The sequence below is a fragment of the Oryctolagus cuniculus genome, chromosome X, assembly GCF_964237555.1.
Source record: "Oryctolagus cuniculus chromosome X, mOryCun1.1, whole genome shotgun sequence".
In the NCBI taxonomy this organism is placed as follows: Eukaryota; Metazoa; Chordata; class Mammalia; order Lagomorpha; family Leporidae; genus Oryctolagus; species Oryctolagus cuniculus.
In genome coordinates, this window is record NC_091453.1 from 133585439 (window position 1) to 133603562 (window position 18124).

The window sequence follows — 18124 nt, forward strand, 5'->3', positions numbered from 1 at the left end:
TGCTTGATTCCCTTTATTGACTTCTCTTGGTTTAGGAATCTCTGGAAATAGTATCTACAAACTTGGAAGGCATGAATATGAATATGGTCTTTTTTCTCTCCTTTACTCCTTATCCCTCTCCCTGACCCCAGCTTAATAACATCTATTGTACTTCCTCAAGATCCATAAGTACCATCGCTGATACTTCTCTGCTTTCTATTAATGTCTATACTAGTTGTAGGAATCCATTCTGGAATCTAAGTTGCCCACATCAATCTCCAGACCACATTCATTGTATCAAAGAAGTCTGTATGACTTAAGTAAAACAGAGATTTTGGAGATTTGGAAATCTAGGGAGATCTTTTCGTAGAGGTGGGGAGTCTGTCCCAAATCAATTTTTACTATGTCTCAAACAACCAACTCTAGAGCACTGCAACTCTATTGGCCTCTTCAAAACAATATAATCTTGGTAATTCATCATAGTTACTAGGTCTCCCAGTTTACCCCTTCTACTCAGAACCCTTTCTCAAGAGAGTGCTGGAAAGTTCATGCTCCCTGGCCATTGTCATTGGGAATAGATGTAGATATCTGAAGATAGCTTCTTCACATGGTGAAACTAACATGAAGAGAGAGTGAATGCTGAGGTCCTGAATCTGTGCCCTTCCCATGACCGGGTTACAGAGACCTGTAGAGGTTATATTTGCAGATGACTGATATGCTTTTCCTTACCTCTTCCCTCTTATAAAAAATCCCCTTTTTGTGGGACAGGACCCCTTTCCTGGTGGATTGGGTAATACTCATGCTGCCTCTCTCTTTCTAACTCTCCCATAGTACCCAACACCAGGAAGCACTGGGAACTTTCCTACTACACACTAACTATGAGATAAGCCTTGAACTTCCAGTGGCTATCTTTGACATTACACTAGAATACCTTGCCTGAGAATCAAACCAAAAAGAAGGAAAATAGAGCCGAGATGGTGGGAAAACACTATGTTGCTGAGGGCATCATTTTAAATTATTTATTTATTCATTTTTATTTTATTTGGAAGAGATAGAGCCAGAAATAAACAGAGAGAGAGAATCTCCCCAAATATTTGCACAGTCAGAGTTGTACCATGCCAAAGTCAGGCACTAGGGACTCCATTCAGTTCTTCCACATGGGTGGTAGGGGCCTAAGCACTTGAGCCATCACCTGTTGCTTCCCATGGCATTCATTAGCAGGGAACTGGATCAGAAGTGGAACTGGGACTCAAACCAGGCACTCCAATATGGAATCATTTAAATCCTTAGATTCAGCCACACCCTGTTGATTACATTGGACTTTCCAGTTACATGAACAAAATTCAACATTATTTGTGTGTATCCTTCAGTATAGCATAATGGGTCAGAGCACAAGTTCTGGAATTATTTAGGCCTAGTTTTAATCCTTATCCCATCATTCACTAGCTGTATGACCTTGAAATCAATATATGATGGTCCCTGTTGTTATTGTTATCCTTCAGTAAGCTTATATTGAATATAATGGATATAATTCCAAGTTTGTCATTGCAATGGTTTGGATGTGGTTTGTCTCCTAAAGCTTACACATTGGAAGCTTGTTCCTCAGTGTAATGGGACTGAACTGGTTAGCACAGAGCAGGTTGTTATAAAAATGAATCCAATTTTTTTGCCTTATTTTGCTTCCTCTCTCACCATGTGACCTCTCCGTCTTGCATGTGCTCCTGCCATGTGATGCCACCTAACATGAGGCCCTCAACAGAAGGGCACAGAACTGTCAACTAAATAAATCTCCTTTCATTATGGAGCACCCAAACTCCAGTACATTTGTCAGCAACACAAAATGAACAAAGATAGCCATTATCACAAAGCACCCATATTTCCCTCTTGTAATCCTTAGGATGACAATAGGAGGGTATTTGACTCACCCTCAGAAGCTTTCCAGTAAGATACACCAACAGCATGAAGACTGACAGGATGAGAAGCCATGTTCTTAAGTGTAATGACCACTGTGTCATGAACCTCAGCCCAGATGGTAGGACCCAGCAGACCTGCAAGAATGAGATGTTCCCCAAAAGTCACTCCAAGAAGCCTGTTATTACAAAAGTCCGGGCCAAAGCCACAGTAGAGAAGCATGCCCCTATGGTTACTGATAAAGAATAGTTATTCTTGCTATTAACACTAGCTCAGCTTCGTAGTTGTTCTGAGAAGATTCATGGTAGTTCATTCAGTGTATTCACTTATTCATTCACTCAAATAATATTTTTGTCCCTACTATATTCTAAAAGCTGTCGTAGACTTTGGAAATGCAGGAGTGAGTAAAACAGATCACGAAAATCCCATTCCAGAGACACTGAGCATGTAAAGAATTCAGTGTAATGAAATAACTTTATTTTTAAATTGAATTATGTGGAATTTTCCCTTCTACCACTTTGGCTGATTGTAGATTTTTCCAGTGACCGTCATGTATTAACAAACAGTATGATTTTTAGGTACTAAGTCCAGCCCAGTCTATTAGCCTGCTCCCCTCCAGCTGAGTTGGACAGGTTCATTGCTTTCCTACATTCTTCTGCTAATCTTCCTCATCTCATTGCCTGGGGATCCTCTAAGGTATAATGGAAAGAGGGTGTGAGTGGAAAAAGAGACATAATGACAAGGTCTTTCTTGGAGGGTGCAGTGGCACATGCCAAAATTCTGGCTCTTCTTTTATAGAGAATTTATATGTCTTCTCCAGGTATTCACTTACATTTCTCCTCTCAGTCCCTGCTTCTGGCAGGTATGAGCCATACAGAATTTTTCTGCTGGGATAACCTAGCCCTGGTAGGAAGACCACTCTTCCTGCTATGCCATGATGGGAACTTCCCCCATAAATGCTCTCCATAGGTATCTTCAAATCTAAACTCTTTCATACAGTTCTTTCCCTTCTTTTATATGGGCTGCAGATGAGTCATGAGCTAAGGGTTGCAGAACCAATTGAAAAAGTCTTGAATGTGGGAATACTTGTGTGTTATAATTCTGAGCAACATCTAAGTGGTGGTAAGCAGCTGGCATTCAGGGAAAAGGTTGGAATTGAAAATATAAAGTTGGGACTTATTAGCATATACATGATATTTTAAAGCCATCAGACTGGATAAAATCACCTAGGTAATGAAGATAGAAAGAAAACAAAATGAATCTAGGACCAAGCAGAGTACTGAGAAAATTTCAGCCACTGTATTTCTCTGAAGGTGGAAGAACAGAAATGAGGTCAAAACAACATTCTCTTTAGCAGCTGCCCTCTTTAAATGCAGCTTCAGCATTAGGGATCCTTGCTAGGAAATAAGACACTCAGTTTCATAATTAAGATTCAAGACTGTTTCCATTACCCATCCAGGGTGGCCTGGGCTTGACGATGTTGAAAAGTTGATCCGTGAACTCTACAAACACAGTCTTTTTGTATATGACTGAAGTGTTGAATGGAAAAGATCTTGGCATTCTAGGAGGAGATCTGTGTGAAGAAAGAAAAAAGTCATTAAATTTGGTGGGCTCTTATTCCCAAATTAATGTCAGATACCAGCTTCAGGAAGCTCCGAGAATACCAAGAAAGATAAATTAAAACAAACAAAAAACTATACCTACGCACAATATGTTCCAATTTCAGGAAAAAAAAAAGTCTTGTAAGCAGTTGAAGAGAGAGGGGAACGCTTTCCCTGTAGAGGAGCAAAGGTAAGAATTTTAGAGCAGAAACCAGGCAAGCACGAAGAGAGTAGAGTGAAAGTGTGAAAGAGTGAAGTGTTGAGAGAATTCAATACTCCATGAAATTTTCCTTTAAAAATGAAGGAGAGGGGTGCGCATTTGTCACAACAGTTAAAGTCATGCCTTGGAATGCCTTATTCCCATATCAGAATCCCTGGGTTTGAGTTCTGGCTTCAGTTTTTTTTTTTTTTTATTCTTTTTTTTTTATCTTTTATTTAATGAATATAAATTTCCAAAGTACGACTCATGTGTTACAATGGCTTCCCCCCCATACCGTCCCTCCCACCCACAACCCTCCTCTTTCCCACTCCCTCTCCCCTTCCATTCACATCAAGATTCATTTTCGATTATCTTAATATACAGAAGATCAGCTTAGTATACCTTAAGTAAGTATTTCAGCAGTTTGCTCCCACACAGAAACATAAAGTGAAAAATAATAGATGATTTTTTTAAATGATGATGAAATCAGATCAGACCTATTGTCATGTTTAATCCCAGTGAGAGTCAAGTTGGGAATTGATAATTTCTTTCTTTCTTTCTTTTTTTTTTTTTTTACAGAAGATCAGTTTAGTGTACATTAAGTAAAGATTTCAGTCGTTTGCACCCCCATAGAAACACAAAGTGAAATATACTGTTTGAGTACTCGTTATAGCATTAAGCCTCAGTGTACAGCACGTTAAGGACAGAGATCCTACATGAGGAGTAAGTGCACAGTGACTCCTGTTGTTGACTTTACCAATTGACACTCCTGTTTATGGCATCAGTAATCTCCCTATGCACCAGTTATGAGTTTCCAAGGCTATGGAAGCCCCTTGAGTTCTCCAACTCTCATCTTGTTTAGACAAGGTCATAGTCAAAGTGGAGGTTCTCTCCTCCCTTCAGAGAAAGGCACCTCCCTCTTTGAAGACCTGTTCTTTCCACTGGGATCTCACTCACAGAGATCTTTTTGCCAGAGTGTCTTGGCTTTCCATCTGGCTTCAGTTTTGATCCAGGCTACAACTAATGGGCACCCTGGGAAGCAATAAGTGATAGTTTAAGTACCTGGGTCCCTGCTGTCTCCTTGAGAGAACTGGATTGAGTTTTACTTTATTTATTTGAAAGAAAGAGCAAGAAGAAGAAAAAGAATAATTTTTTCTCGTGTACTTTAAAAATTATAAAATCACCCAAAGAGGCACAGAAGTTGTTAATACTTGAACAACGATGCTTGAAAAAATGTTTTTGTCTGATTTGCTTTCAGACAATTAACTGTCAGCTATGAATGTATGGAAACACTGCCACACAAGTTGAGCAGACGTAATTGGCAAAAGAGTGACTAGAAATACTGAAAACTTAAACTGAATCATGGTGCTTTGTATGAAAAATGTAGATGCCAATCGTAAGCCACCAAAACTATGGAAACACTCAGCAGGTCCCCAGGATTGTGTTGCTGGAGCTCTAATGAGGAGTGTGGACTAGAAACATTATGTTTTTACTATTTTAGTGAAAAACAAAAATGCATAAGGGAGCAGAGAAAACCCTTTCCAATGGGAAAGAGCCTCTATGATTCCCACATGCTGTCAAAGTCAAGGCAGAAAGGAATAACTGATGAAATAAAGGGGATTGTCTCTTAAGAACAGTAAAATCCAGAAGTGATATCAAAATGGTGAGTTGTTTAAAACTAAGAGTTCAGCATCAATTCACATGAAGTGCAAAGTGTTGGAAGCACAAGTAGGAAATGGCCAACCCATAGTCACACAGGAAGATCTGGACACCCCTTTTGAGTCCTGGCAGCAGATGGACTGAAAAAACTCCTTGAAACTGTGCACTGTTTGAGCAGGCGTCTCTCAAGGAGGCCAGCTGTGTGCAGCAAAGATGGAGCTGACTTGATGCTCACCTCCCTCTTCTGTGGTGTAGCCCTGCATCCCACGCTTTTGTAGGGTTTCCAGGACACATGAGAAGCCATGGGAACAGTTCTGCTGACTGAAGGCCGTGATTTTCTGTCCTGACTTGAGGACAGGGGCCAGAGTACTGATAAGAAAGCTCTTCCAGGAAAGAGAGCTGATTTACAGGGAATGAATGGGGATCTGCATGGGCCAGAAGGCACAGCAAGCTGTGTAAGCAGGTCATCAGAGCCCCAGCTAGTTTACACCTGCTGCATTGCCACCTCTACCTCACATCAAACCCATGGCCTTGTGGGGCATCTCTGACAACTGGCTCATGGGAGAGGGAAGACAAAAAATACTGAATTTGATTTATGGTTGGGACAGATTAAGCTAGTCCCAGCCAAAAATTTACTGCTGTTGTACTAAAGCCCCACTTGGGGGTGGCTTTGGTAGACAGTGGTAAAAGAAAATTCCCCCAGTGGGCCAAACCTTGGCCAATATTGCTGGTTTTCCACTTCACGTAAAAGGAGAAATAGCTTGAGGTTCAAATACAAAAAGATCATGGACAAGTGGAATTACAATTTAAGTTTATTTTAGCCTCCTAAACTTTTGAAAATCTTGCATAGTTTTTCATAATATGCATTTTCTATGAACACTTTGAAGATCCCTCATCTATATAGACTAAGGGAATAGCATATGGCTTGGTGTTTGGTCAAGGGTCCAGAAAATGCCATAGATCATTCTAGTGCTGGCAAGGTGTGAACTAAGTGGATACAGTGCCATAGAATTTGTACTTGTGTGAGAAACAGCCTCACCCATCCATTTAAATAGTGGACTCAGACTCAAGAACTGCACCAAAAGCAAGAGTTCATTAGTGATCACCAGGTGCCTCACCCAGTTCCTCACTGGCTGAATACTATGGAGTTAAAATCTTCTGGCGTTTGCTTCAGCTGTTTTGGCCACTCCTAGAATCCTGTTTGCCTAAGAACTTTCTAGGTGCATGTAACTTAGCTGTTAGGCTACTTGTCTGCAACCTGTTAGGCTAGCTAGTTGTTTACTCACAGCTAAGCACCTTACTTTGAAAATTAACCAAATGTTTACTTTTCACACTTGGGCCTAAAAGCATGGGTTCCCATTGACTAGAGTAATTTAGCTACTGTTGCCACTAAAGTACAATCCACCAGCAACAGACACCAATACTGACTTACCCATATAGCACTATTCATTATGGGAATCAACCAGTCTCTCAGTGGCAAGATAACTACATTGGAGCTGGCGCCGCGGCTCATTAGGCTAATCCTCCGCCTTGCGGCACCAGCACACCGGGTTCTAGTCCCGGTCGGGGCACCGGATTCTGTCCCGGTTGTCCCTCTTCCAGGCCAGCTCTCTGCTGTGGCCAGGGAGTGCAGTGGAGGATGGCCCAAGTACTTGGGCCCTGCACCCCATGGGAGACCAGGATAAGTACCTGGCTCCTGCCATCGGATCAGCGTGGTGCGCCGGCCGCAGCGCGCCAGCCGCGGCGCCCATTGGAGGGTGAACCAACGGCAAAGGAAGACCTTTCTCTCTGTCTCTCTCTCTCACTGTCCACTCTGCCTGTCAAAATAAATAAATAAAAATAAAAAAAGAGATAACTACATTGGAATTTTTCCATCCTGGAAATGACAGCACTTCATTTTTCCAGAAAGAGACACACAATCCAGGCATGCATTAGCCTTTTCTACCTGCAAGGTTTCAGGCAGCACTACCATCTGAGGTTTTACAGAAGATTTGAGTCACTGATGCAGGATCCCTTACAACATTATATCTGACAAGGGGACTGTTGCACAGTAAAGGATATGCAGAAGTGGGATCATGATCCCAATCAGAAGCTGGTAAAGGCACAAGCGAAGCTCTAGCTTGAAGGCAGTTCTCTGAGGATTGAGGTCCAGCCTCCAAGGTACTGCATATGCATCAATTCAAGGATCGTTCTGTTTCCGCAATAGGAAGAATAAATGAGTTTGGGAACCAAGGAATGAGGCAAAGGGTGCTGTGCCCCCTGCCATTCCCAGTGACAAAACTTGGAAGCCTGTGCTTCCATTTCCTGCAACTCTGACCATGCAGTTTAGAAGATCCCTGCAGCAGAAAACCAAGGTTCTGAGTGAGCTGGAGGCTCCAGGTGCTACCTGGACATTGGGACATAACTGTGGCAAGGACCAGCAGGCCAGAATATGATCTTGAGATGTGTGAGGGTGAGGGGGAAGCGTGCAAAGGTGCAGTGGTGCTGTCTGACTGGGTGGCAGGAATGTGCAACTGTTCCCTGAATGCCAGGGAGCACATGAAGTGGAGTGGCATGAGAATAAGGGGAACTGCCCAGGGAGGTACTCTGGCACCAGCTACTGTTATGGGGAGCTGAGGAGGCTGCCGAGAGGGCCTGCACAGGGGTTCCTACAGGGAACGCACCAGCTGTCCCCACAAAACTGCCTCCCTCCAGCAGGGGCCATGTCTCTCTCATGCTGACCAGCACCACCTCCTCTCAGGGTGGGCCACACCAACTTCCCAGGGCAGGCCACAGCACCTCCCTCCCAGGGATGACCTGACCCCTCCTCCCAGACAAGACCACAACCTATCCCAGAAAATTCTGGGTCCCCTCCCAGGGAAGACCTCCTCTGAGGCCAGGCTATGTTGGTCTAGCTTGGAAGTGTCAGTCCAGCCCCGGAGTTCCCTGTGGGGTCAGCCAAGGCTGTCCCAGAGCCTTCCCTGCAACCTACTTCTTCTTGTCTACCCCGACCTTCTCTGGGTGTAAAATTCCAGCACGTTTATCTCCATCCCAGAGTCTGCTTCTAGGGAACACAACTTGTTACATTAATTCTTATTGAAACATGGTCTAATATCATCCATCTCTAAAAATTTCCACAGCACTGGTCATGGCATAATATGATGTGGTGCATATATCATTGAGGACACTTCTCTCTGCAGTCCATTTGTCTTATCTCCCAGCTACTCAGACTTATGTCCTTCTCCAAAGTTTCCATTGGTTTCTGATAAGACTCACACCCATGTTATTTTGACATACACTAGCACAGTGTCTTCACTTTTAATATTTCTTACTAAAATGAACACATAAGACATAAAAATGGTTTCTACAGCAAGATTAGGATCAAGAGTGGATAGAAACACTTTTTCTTCCTCTGAGAGAAGAGCGAAAAACACAATAGATAAAACACATTGTGGGAAAGAGAAACAAAAGGCCTAGGCTGTAGAAAGCAAGATACTTTTCAAGGCAAGATTCATGATTTCTTATTCAAAGGAACATAAGACCATCAGCACCATCCAAGTATGTGTGGTTCTATTCTGAGCTGCAGGAGGGGAATGTTATTTATTTGCCTATCTCAGTTTCAGGGTAATCTTCACAATAAGTGACAAAATGTTCCACGGTTCACTTATTTTGCTCTTTCCTAATTTTAGTGAGTTTTTTGTTTGTGTATTTCCTTTGTGATTCAATATACAAACCCTGCCAAATATTTTTGGCAACAACTGTCCTTGACATAAACTGCTCTTTCACATTTTATCTAAAACCAATCGGAAAGCCTATTCTATTCCCTGACCCTTGCTTAGGAGAAGCTGAGCAGCTGCAGGAACAGATAATACAAAACCGATTTTCCCAAATTGTTTGTTTCAAACCTTGGCACAGGCTTTCAGGACGTGACCAGATTCAGTTTATCCTGTTAATCAGTATCAGAACAATCTGGATTATAAAATGGTATCATCAAAATAAAAATTCTATCAAACTTTTCCTGGTAAATACATGTGACTCCCTGTATAATAACAGAAGACTGGATAACAAACAAATGGCTTACTTCATTCAATTCAATTTTACACTCCAACTACTCACTTTACCTAAGGCTGCATGCAAGATGGACACTACAATATAAAGCACAGTGTATTAACCATAATTATTGCAATATTAATTGTTAACAAGACTATTGTTAATAAATAAGTTAGCTAATTGTTCAGATACCGGGTTACTAAACATCTGTGCCTCTACTTCAAGATCGTTAACACTGTTCCACTGCAAGATATATAGACTATAAGATGTACTTGGATTCCCTATACAAAAATTAATTCAAAATAGATCAGTCTTCAACGTCAGCTAAAACTATGGAACTCTTAGAAGACAGTATCAGTATTTTCTGATCTTACATTTGGCAATTAATGCCTAGACATGACATGACAAATATAAAACTGAAGGGAAAAAATAAACTATACTCTATCCAAATGAAAAATTTTGTACATCAAAGGATTCCACCAGGAAATCCAAATGACTACTTCCCAGAATGGGGAAGAATATTTTCATATTATAGATGTTATAAGCGTTGTAGCAACTATATATAAAGAACACTTACAATGTACTAGTACAAAGATGAATAATTCAATTAAAAATAACTGATTTGAATTTTTTCCAAAGAAGATATGCAAAGGGACAGTAAGAACATGGAAGGATACTGGATATCATTAGTCTCAGATAAATGCAAATCCAAATCACTCCATCCCCAGTAGGATTGTTAAAATAAAAAAAGATGGACAGTAGCAAATATTGGTGAGGATGTAGAAAAATTGGAATTCTCATAGACTGCTAATGGAAATGTAAAATGATGGAAAAACATTGGAAGTTCATTAAATTAAACACAGGGGGCCGGCTCTGTGGCGCAGTGGGTTAACGCCCTGGTCTGCAGTGCCGGCATTCCATATGGGTGCTGGTTCTAGTCCCAGCTGCTCCTCTTCTGATCCAGCTCTCTGCTGTGGCCTGGGAAAGCGGTGGAAGATGACCCAAGTCCTTGGGCTCCTGCACCCGTGTGGGAGACCCAGAAGAAGCTCCTGGCTCCTGGCTTTGGATTGGCACAGCTCCAGCCATTGTGGCTAATTGGGGGTGAACCACAGATGGAAGACACCTCTTTCTCTCTCTCTCTCTCTCTCTCACTCTTTCAAATAAATAAACAAATAAAAAATTGGTTTTTTTTTGACAGGCAGAGTGGACAGTGAGAGAGAGAGACAGAGAGAAAGGTCTTCCTTTGCCGTTGGTTCACCCTCCAATGGGCGCCGCGGCTGGCGCGCTGCGGCCGGCGCACCATGCTGATCCCGATGGCAGGAGCCAGGTACTTATCCTGGTCTCCCATGGGGTGCAGGGCCCAAGCACTTGGGCCATCCTCCACTGCACTCCCTGGCCACAGCAGAGAGCTGGCCTGGAAGAGGGGCAACCGGGACAGAATCCGGTGCCCCGACCGGGACTAGAACCCGGTGTGTCGGCGCCGCAAGGCGGAGGATTAGCCTAGTGAGCCGTGGCGCCGGCCTAAAAAAATTTTTAAACACAGTATTACCTATTCTACTTATCAATTCTACTGCTAGATATGTACCTAAGAGAAATGAAAACATATGTCCACAGGAAGACTGTACATGAATGTATTTAATAGAATTATTCATAGTAGCCAAAAAGTGGACACAATCCAAGTGTCCATGAAGAGACAAATGGATAATAAAATGTGATCCATCCATATAACATAATGTTATTCAGTCATAAAAAGGAACGCAATACTGACTCATGCTATACCATGGAAGAATCCTGAAAATATTATGCTAAGTGAGAGACGCTTAGACACAAAAGGCCATATATTTTAGGCAAACCTGTATAGACAGTAATTAGACTGATGGTTGTCAAGGCAGGAAGAAGGGGGAAATTGGGAGAGAACACATAATGAATACAGGATTTCTTTTGGGGGTGATGAAAATATTCTAGAATTAGATAGTTGTAATGGTTTCACAAATTTATGGATATACTAAAACTCACTGAATTGTACACTTTAAAAATGATGTATTTTCAGGTATATGAATAATATGTCAGTAAATGGTGGGGATTTAGGAAAGAAAAAAAAGTGTAAATTTTACAATATGTAAATCATACTTACAAGAAGGAATTTTTAAAAGACCAGGAAATAGTCTGAACTTTATACTATTAAATTCAATAACTCAGATGAAATTCCTTAAAAGAAATTATTAAAATTCTCCTTTAAAGGAACAGAAGTCATAATGAAGACCCTTCCTACACACATGCACACAGCCTCCAGAATAAGATGACTTCACTGTTCATTACACTCAAAACATTTTCTATATAGACTATTCCATAAAATATAGGAGTGAAAAATTCCCAACTCATTTTAGAAGGATAGCATTTCTTTTATACCAATCCAGGCAATGGAACTACAAGAAAATCACAAGTATCTATCACGAACATAAACGTACAAAAAATCTTAACAAAATTTTTTTAGTTGACTCAGGTGACCATAAAAAAACACCTTATTTTCTTGCAGTTCTGGAGGCTGGAAGTCCAAGATCAAGTGCCAGCATGGTTGATTTCTGGTGGGGGCCTTTTTCTGGCTTGATGGACATGGTATTTCCCTCAGTGAACGCACATGGAGTGATAGTATTTTTCCCCTCTTCTTATAAAGCCACTAATCATATTAATTACCTCCTAAAAGCGTATCTTCAAACATAGTCACATCAAGGATTAGGACTTCGACATATTAGTTGGGGAGGGAAGACAAAATAGAGTTCCTAACATACATGTTAGCAAAATAATAAATCATAACCAAGTCGGTTTCCCCCTCATAAATATATATCTTGTTCACAATATAAAAATATATATCTTGTTCACAATATAAAAATCAAAGTAATTGTAGTACAATGTGGTTAAGCTGCCACCTTGTGATTCTGGCATCCCATATCTGAGTGCCGGTTGGAGTTTTGGCCGCTCCACTTCTAATCCTGCTTCCTGCTAATGCACCTGGAAAAGCAAAAGATGCTGGCCCAAGGATTTGGGCCACTGCCACCCACATGGGAGACTGAGATGGAGTGTCAGGCTCATGGCTTTCAGAGTGGCCCAGCCCCATCAGTCACAACCATTTGAAGAGCGAGCCAGTGAATGAAAGATCTGTCTGTCTCTGTCACTCTGCCTTTCAAATAAATAAATCTTTTAAAAACTCAAAGTAACTCACTAAATTAACAAAAATAAGATAAACCATACGATCATTTCACTAGATATAGAAAAAGTATTTGTTCAACATCCAATCTTGATAACAATTCCCAAGAAACTAGGAATAGTAAAAGGGAACTTCTTCAATTTGACAAAGGACATCTACAAAAAGATTACAGGTAACATTGTACTAATGGTGAAATACGGGATTTTCCTCCTTAAAATCAGGAACAAGATAAGGATTTCTGTTATTACAAAGTCTATTCAACATTGTACTAGAGGTTCTTGCCAGTGTAGCAAGACACAAAAATGAAGTAAAGGGAATCTAGTTTGTAAAGGAAGAAACAAATTGTCTATTTGCAGACAGCAGCATTATATATGTAGAAATCCTAACGGTAGTGAAAAAAAGCTACTAGAGCTAAAATGCAAATTTTTCAAAGTTAGCATAAACAAGATTGATAGGCAAAAATAAATTGAATTTTTATATGTTAGTAATAATTACTGAAAATGAAAGTAAATAAAAATGGCATGATTAAAATTACCATTAAACCTCTCAAATACTTAGACATACAACAAACAAAATGTATGCAAGAAATACAGTGTTTACTGCAATGCATCCTACAGGTAAATTAAAGAATATCTAAATAAAGTAGAATTATGCCACCATGTTGTATTGAACATTGAATGTTGTTTAGATGTTAAATATTCCCAAAACTGATTTACAGATTCAATTCAATCCCAGTCAAAAATCCCAGCAGGCTATTCTGTGGATATTTACCAGCTGACTACACAACTAACACAGAAATGTAAATCTTCAATATACTAAAGGCAATCTCAAAAGAGAACCGTTGGAGGTTTTAGATTGCCTACTATCAGACTATAAAGTTACAGTAATTGAAATAATGTGGCATTGGCATAAGCATAGGTATATAGAGCTAAACATAAATATCCAAACTATAAACATTCTAGAATAAGCATAATACAAAGTTTCCGAACACCTTTACTCCTAAGGGAAAGGCAGATTAAAAGTGTTGTGCAATATCAGCATGCAGTTATTAAAATGACTAAAGTTAAATGATGGCAACTTGAAATGTTGTCCAGGATGTGATGCAACTGGCACTCTCATGCACTGCAGGTGAGAGTATAAAATGTCACAAACATTGTTGTACACTGATAAGCTTGAGATACTCTGTTACACAGCCATAGGAAACTAATAGGATAGTCAAAGGTGATGCAAATATTTAAAAAAAAACTGACAAGCAAATAAAAATTCAATGAAAAGAAATTCCCTCATAGCAATGTATTGTATACATTTCACAATGCATATGTATATCAAAACTTGACATTGTACACCTCAAATATATACAATTTCCATATGTTTACTTCAATAAAGCTGGGGGAAAATTCACCTGGTAAGTGAATTGATCTCTAGATGAAGTCTATAAGCTTGCATTTTAATAAACTCCCTGGGCAACTCCTAACCACATTAAGTCAGCTTTCAAGTGAATTTTTAAGAAAGTTGTGGTCTGGTTGATTAATATAGGTTATTTCTTTGTATTTCCATGCTCTACAGATCAGAAAACAAGTGTAACTTTGAATGCCTTCACTATTAAAAGCAAAGACAAAACAAGAGATGAGAATATATTAATATTCTTAGGTATTAGGGGAAAATGCAGCAGGATAAGACAAAAGGAACTAAAAACAGACAATTGATTCACACAAATATCTAAATATATATTTAAAAAATACAAAAATCCAATCAAAACTTAAAACTTATTCTTTGAAAATACCACCACTAACAACGAAATACACTAATGCCTGACAAGCTTACTGATGGAAAAAAGATAAACAGCAAAGATATTTGGAATTTAGTAGTGAGAAAAGGCACTTAACTACATTTAATATGGAGTGAAAGAATCATCAGAGTGCTATTGGCAACACTGAGGCAATGAAATTGAAAAAGTAAAGAAAACTATTTCCTAGAAACATACAAAATTATTAAAACTGATCCCCAAAGAAGTGGAAAGCTGAGTGCTGATTTTCATTTTTATTGTTTAACATTTCTTCATGTTTTCTAATACATTCAGCAATATGAGATATGAAATGGCTGGCTATACACATTAGAAAAGAGCTAAAGTCTGTCTCCTTTTGGTGATGAGAGTTTTGTATAATGAATGTGTTGATTCAAATCAGTGGCACATAGGTATTATTTAATAAGTGATGACATTGCAATAGATTACTGATCTGGATAGAAATAAAAACTAGCAAGATCTCTCGCTCACATCATATATAAAAAATAATTATCAGATGAATTGAAGCTGTAAATGTAAAAATACAAAACAGTAAAAATCTTGCAAGAAAATCTGGGAGAATATATTTGCAACCTTGAGGTGTGAAAGATATTTTCACCAATTCTGAAGATATATTTGACTATAAAAATTAAAAACTTTTCTGTTAAAAGTTATAAACAAAGCCAATAGAGAAACAATGGATTTTGAGAGAAATTTCCACATGACAAACGGTTAATACTTGTAATAAGAGGATTCTCATAATTTTTTAAGAAAATAACCCAAAGAAAGAGGGGCAAAGCACAATAGTCAAATCCCCCCAGGTAAATCCAATAGCCCATATACATTTAAAAAGATTCTCAATCTCATTAGAAAAAGAAGAGAATTAAAGCATGCTGCATCATCACTGTACACCAATAATATTGGCAAGCATTTTAAAACAAAATAAAGGGGCCAGCGCTGTGGCATAGCACGTAAAGCAGCCACCTGCAGTGCCAGCATCCCATATGGGTGCCGGTTTGAATCCCAGCTGCTCCTCTTCCAATCTAGCTCTCTGCTATGGCCTGGGAAAGCAATGGAAGATGCCCCAAATGCTTGGGCCCCTGCACCAAGGCTCCTAGCTTCAGATAGGCAAGTTCCAGCCATTGCGGCCATTTGGGGAGTGAACCAGCAGATGGAAGCCCTCTCTCTCTCTCTCTCTCTGCCTCTCTGTAACTCTGCCTTTCAAATAAATAAATAAATTTTTAATAAAAAAAAAAAACTAAATAAAACCTACAGAGCGAAGGGCTTACCCATAGGTGATGGTGCAAATGTGTGAAGAGTTATGGCCATTTTGAAAATTAAAACTAAAATAAAATATTCCTTGTTTCCAGAAATATCCCTCCTGAAGATCTGTTCTATAGAAAAACGTTGAAAAGCAGTTTGTAATGATATAAGATATAATGACAAAAAAACTGGAATAAGATGAGTGCATTCATGCAGAAGTATGAAACAAGACTCTTACCTTACATCTTACACAAAAATCCACTCAAAATGGATCAAAGACCTAAATCTATGAAATGATACCTCAAATTTTGGGGGAACATTGGGGAAACTCTGCAAGACATTGGCATAGGCAAAGAGTTCTTGGAAAAGACTCTAGAGACACAGGCAATCAAAGCCAAAATTGAAAAATGGGATTACATCAAATTGAGAAGTTTTTGCACTGCAGAAGAAACAGGAAAGTGAAGAGTCAACTGACAGAATGGGAGAAATTATTTGCAAATTATGAAACTAATAAAGGATTAATAACCAGAATATATAAATAGATCAAGAATTTCAACCACAAAACAAACAACCCAGTTAAGAGATGGGCAAAGGACTTAAACAGACATTTTTCAAAAGAGGAAATCCAAATGGCCAACAGACACATGAAAAAATGTTCAGGATCACTATCCACGAGGGAAATGCAAATCAAAACCACAATGAGATTTCACCTTACTCCATTAGAATGGCTTTCATACAGAAATCAACAAACAACAAATGCTGGCAAGAATGTGGGGGAAAAGGTACCCTAATCCACTGTTTATGGGAATGTAAACTGGTAAAGCCACTGTGAAAGACAGTATGGAGATACCTCAGAAACCTGAATATAGACCTACCATACAACCCAGCCATCCTACTCCTGGGAATTTACCCAAGGGAAATGAGAACAGCGTAAGAAAGAGTTATCTGTACCCCCACGTTTACTGCAGCTCAATTCACAATAGTTAAGATATGGAATCAACCCAAATGTCTGTCAACTGAAGACTGGATGAAGAAATTATGGTATATGTACACCATGGAATACTATACAGTAGTAAAAAATGAAATCCTGTCATTTGCAACAAAATGGATAAAACTGGAAAACATCATGCTTAGTGAAATAAGCCAATCCCAAAAGGAGAGAAATACTATATGTTCTCCCTGACCTGTTATAACTAATAGAGCACCTAAAAGATAATCTATAGAAGTAAAATTGACACTTTGAGATGCAATGACTTTGAATAACCCTTGTCTCAACTGTTGAGGAACAGGTTTTCTTTTTCATGCTATTTGTTGAACTCTTGACTTAGTATATAATTAATCATATGTGTATAAAGTTAATTGAAAACAAGTCTTAGTTAAAAGAACAAGAATGGGGGCCGGCGCCATGGCACAGTGGGTTGGTCCTCTGCTTGTGGCACCGGCATCCCATGTGGGTGCTGGTTCTAGTCCTGGCTCCTCCTCTTCCAATCCAGCTCTCTGCTATGGCCTGGGAAAGCAGTGGAAGATGACCCAAGTCCTTGGGCCCCTGCACCTGTGTGGAAGACCTGGAAGAAGTTCCTGGCTCCTGGCTTTGGATTGGCGCAGCTCTGGCCATTGCAGTCATTTGGGGAGTGGAAGACCTTTCTCTCTGTCTCTCCCCCTCACTGTCTGTAACTCTGCCTCTCAAATAAATAAATAAAATCTTAAAAACAATAATAAGAAGAATGGAAATAGAAGAGGGAGGAGGAAGAAGGGTGGGTGTGTGGTTGGGAGGGTAGGAATGGTGGGAAGAATCACTATGCTCTCAAAGTTGTATTTATGAAATGCATGAAGTCTTGTATACCTTAAATAAAAGCTTTCTGGGAAAAATCAATCAACAACAATCTTGAAAATACCTGCAAATCTTTCACAATGATCACAATGATATTTTTCATAGACTTAAAGTAATGAGTGGCAGAATTATTATGACATGTAGTCAGTACACTTTCCAGCTCCTTTAAGTGTAACATTTCATAAAATTCCAAAAAGGAGGAAAGTTAATGGAAATACAATAATTAGGTTCAGTATTATTTGTAATACAAATGAATCCATGCACAAAACATTAGCAGAAATTAAGTCAGCAGTCTGTAAGCCATGTCTGGGGCAAACATGGAACTTAAATGAAATTTAAAAACAAAATTTATCATTTATAGAAAAAAAGATGAGTTCATTGACTAAATTATAATACAACCATATCATTGAATCTTATATAGCCATTACAAAGAATAAATTAAAGTTATGCCAACTGAATTCTATTAGGTGAGTGAGAAATGCATGTATAATATCCCACATTTGGTAAACAAACAATGACCATGAAAACCTATATTTGCATATGAATGATGAATACATGATGAATATATCTCATTCCCCCGCCTCTCGTGTGTGTGTGTGTGTGTGCATGTGTGTGTGTGCGTGTGTGTCTGTGTGTGAGTATGTGTGATCATACTGGGCTTCCC

General features: G+C 39.4%; 1 protein-coding gene across 4 annotated transcripts in view; it reads right to left on the reverse strand.

Moving 5' to 3' along the window:
• F8 (coagulation factor VIII) overlaps positions 1–18124 on the reverse strand; it is a 152961-nt gene that overhangs the window by 132706 nt on the left and 2131 nt on the right. For all 4 annotated transcript variants that reach the window (XR_001792396.3, XM_070066324.1, NM_001171271.1 and 1 more), the window contains exons 2-3: positions 3342–3463; positions 1905–2027 (exon numbers count right to left, since the gene is read on the reverse strand). Coding sequence is in view for 3 of the 4 variants with exons in the window: in XM_070066324.1 (XP_069922425.1) it covers positions 1905–2027; positions 3342–3463 (245 nt within the window). In the remaining variant the exon portion in view is untranslated. The remainder of the gene's footprint in view (positions 1–1904; positions 2028–3341; positions 3464–18124) is intronic.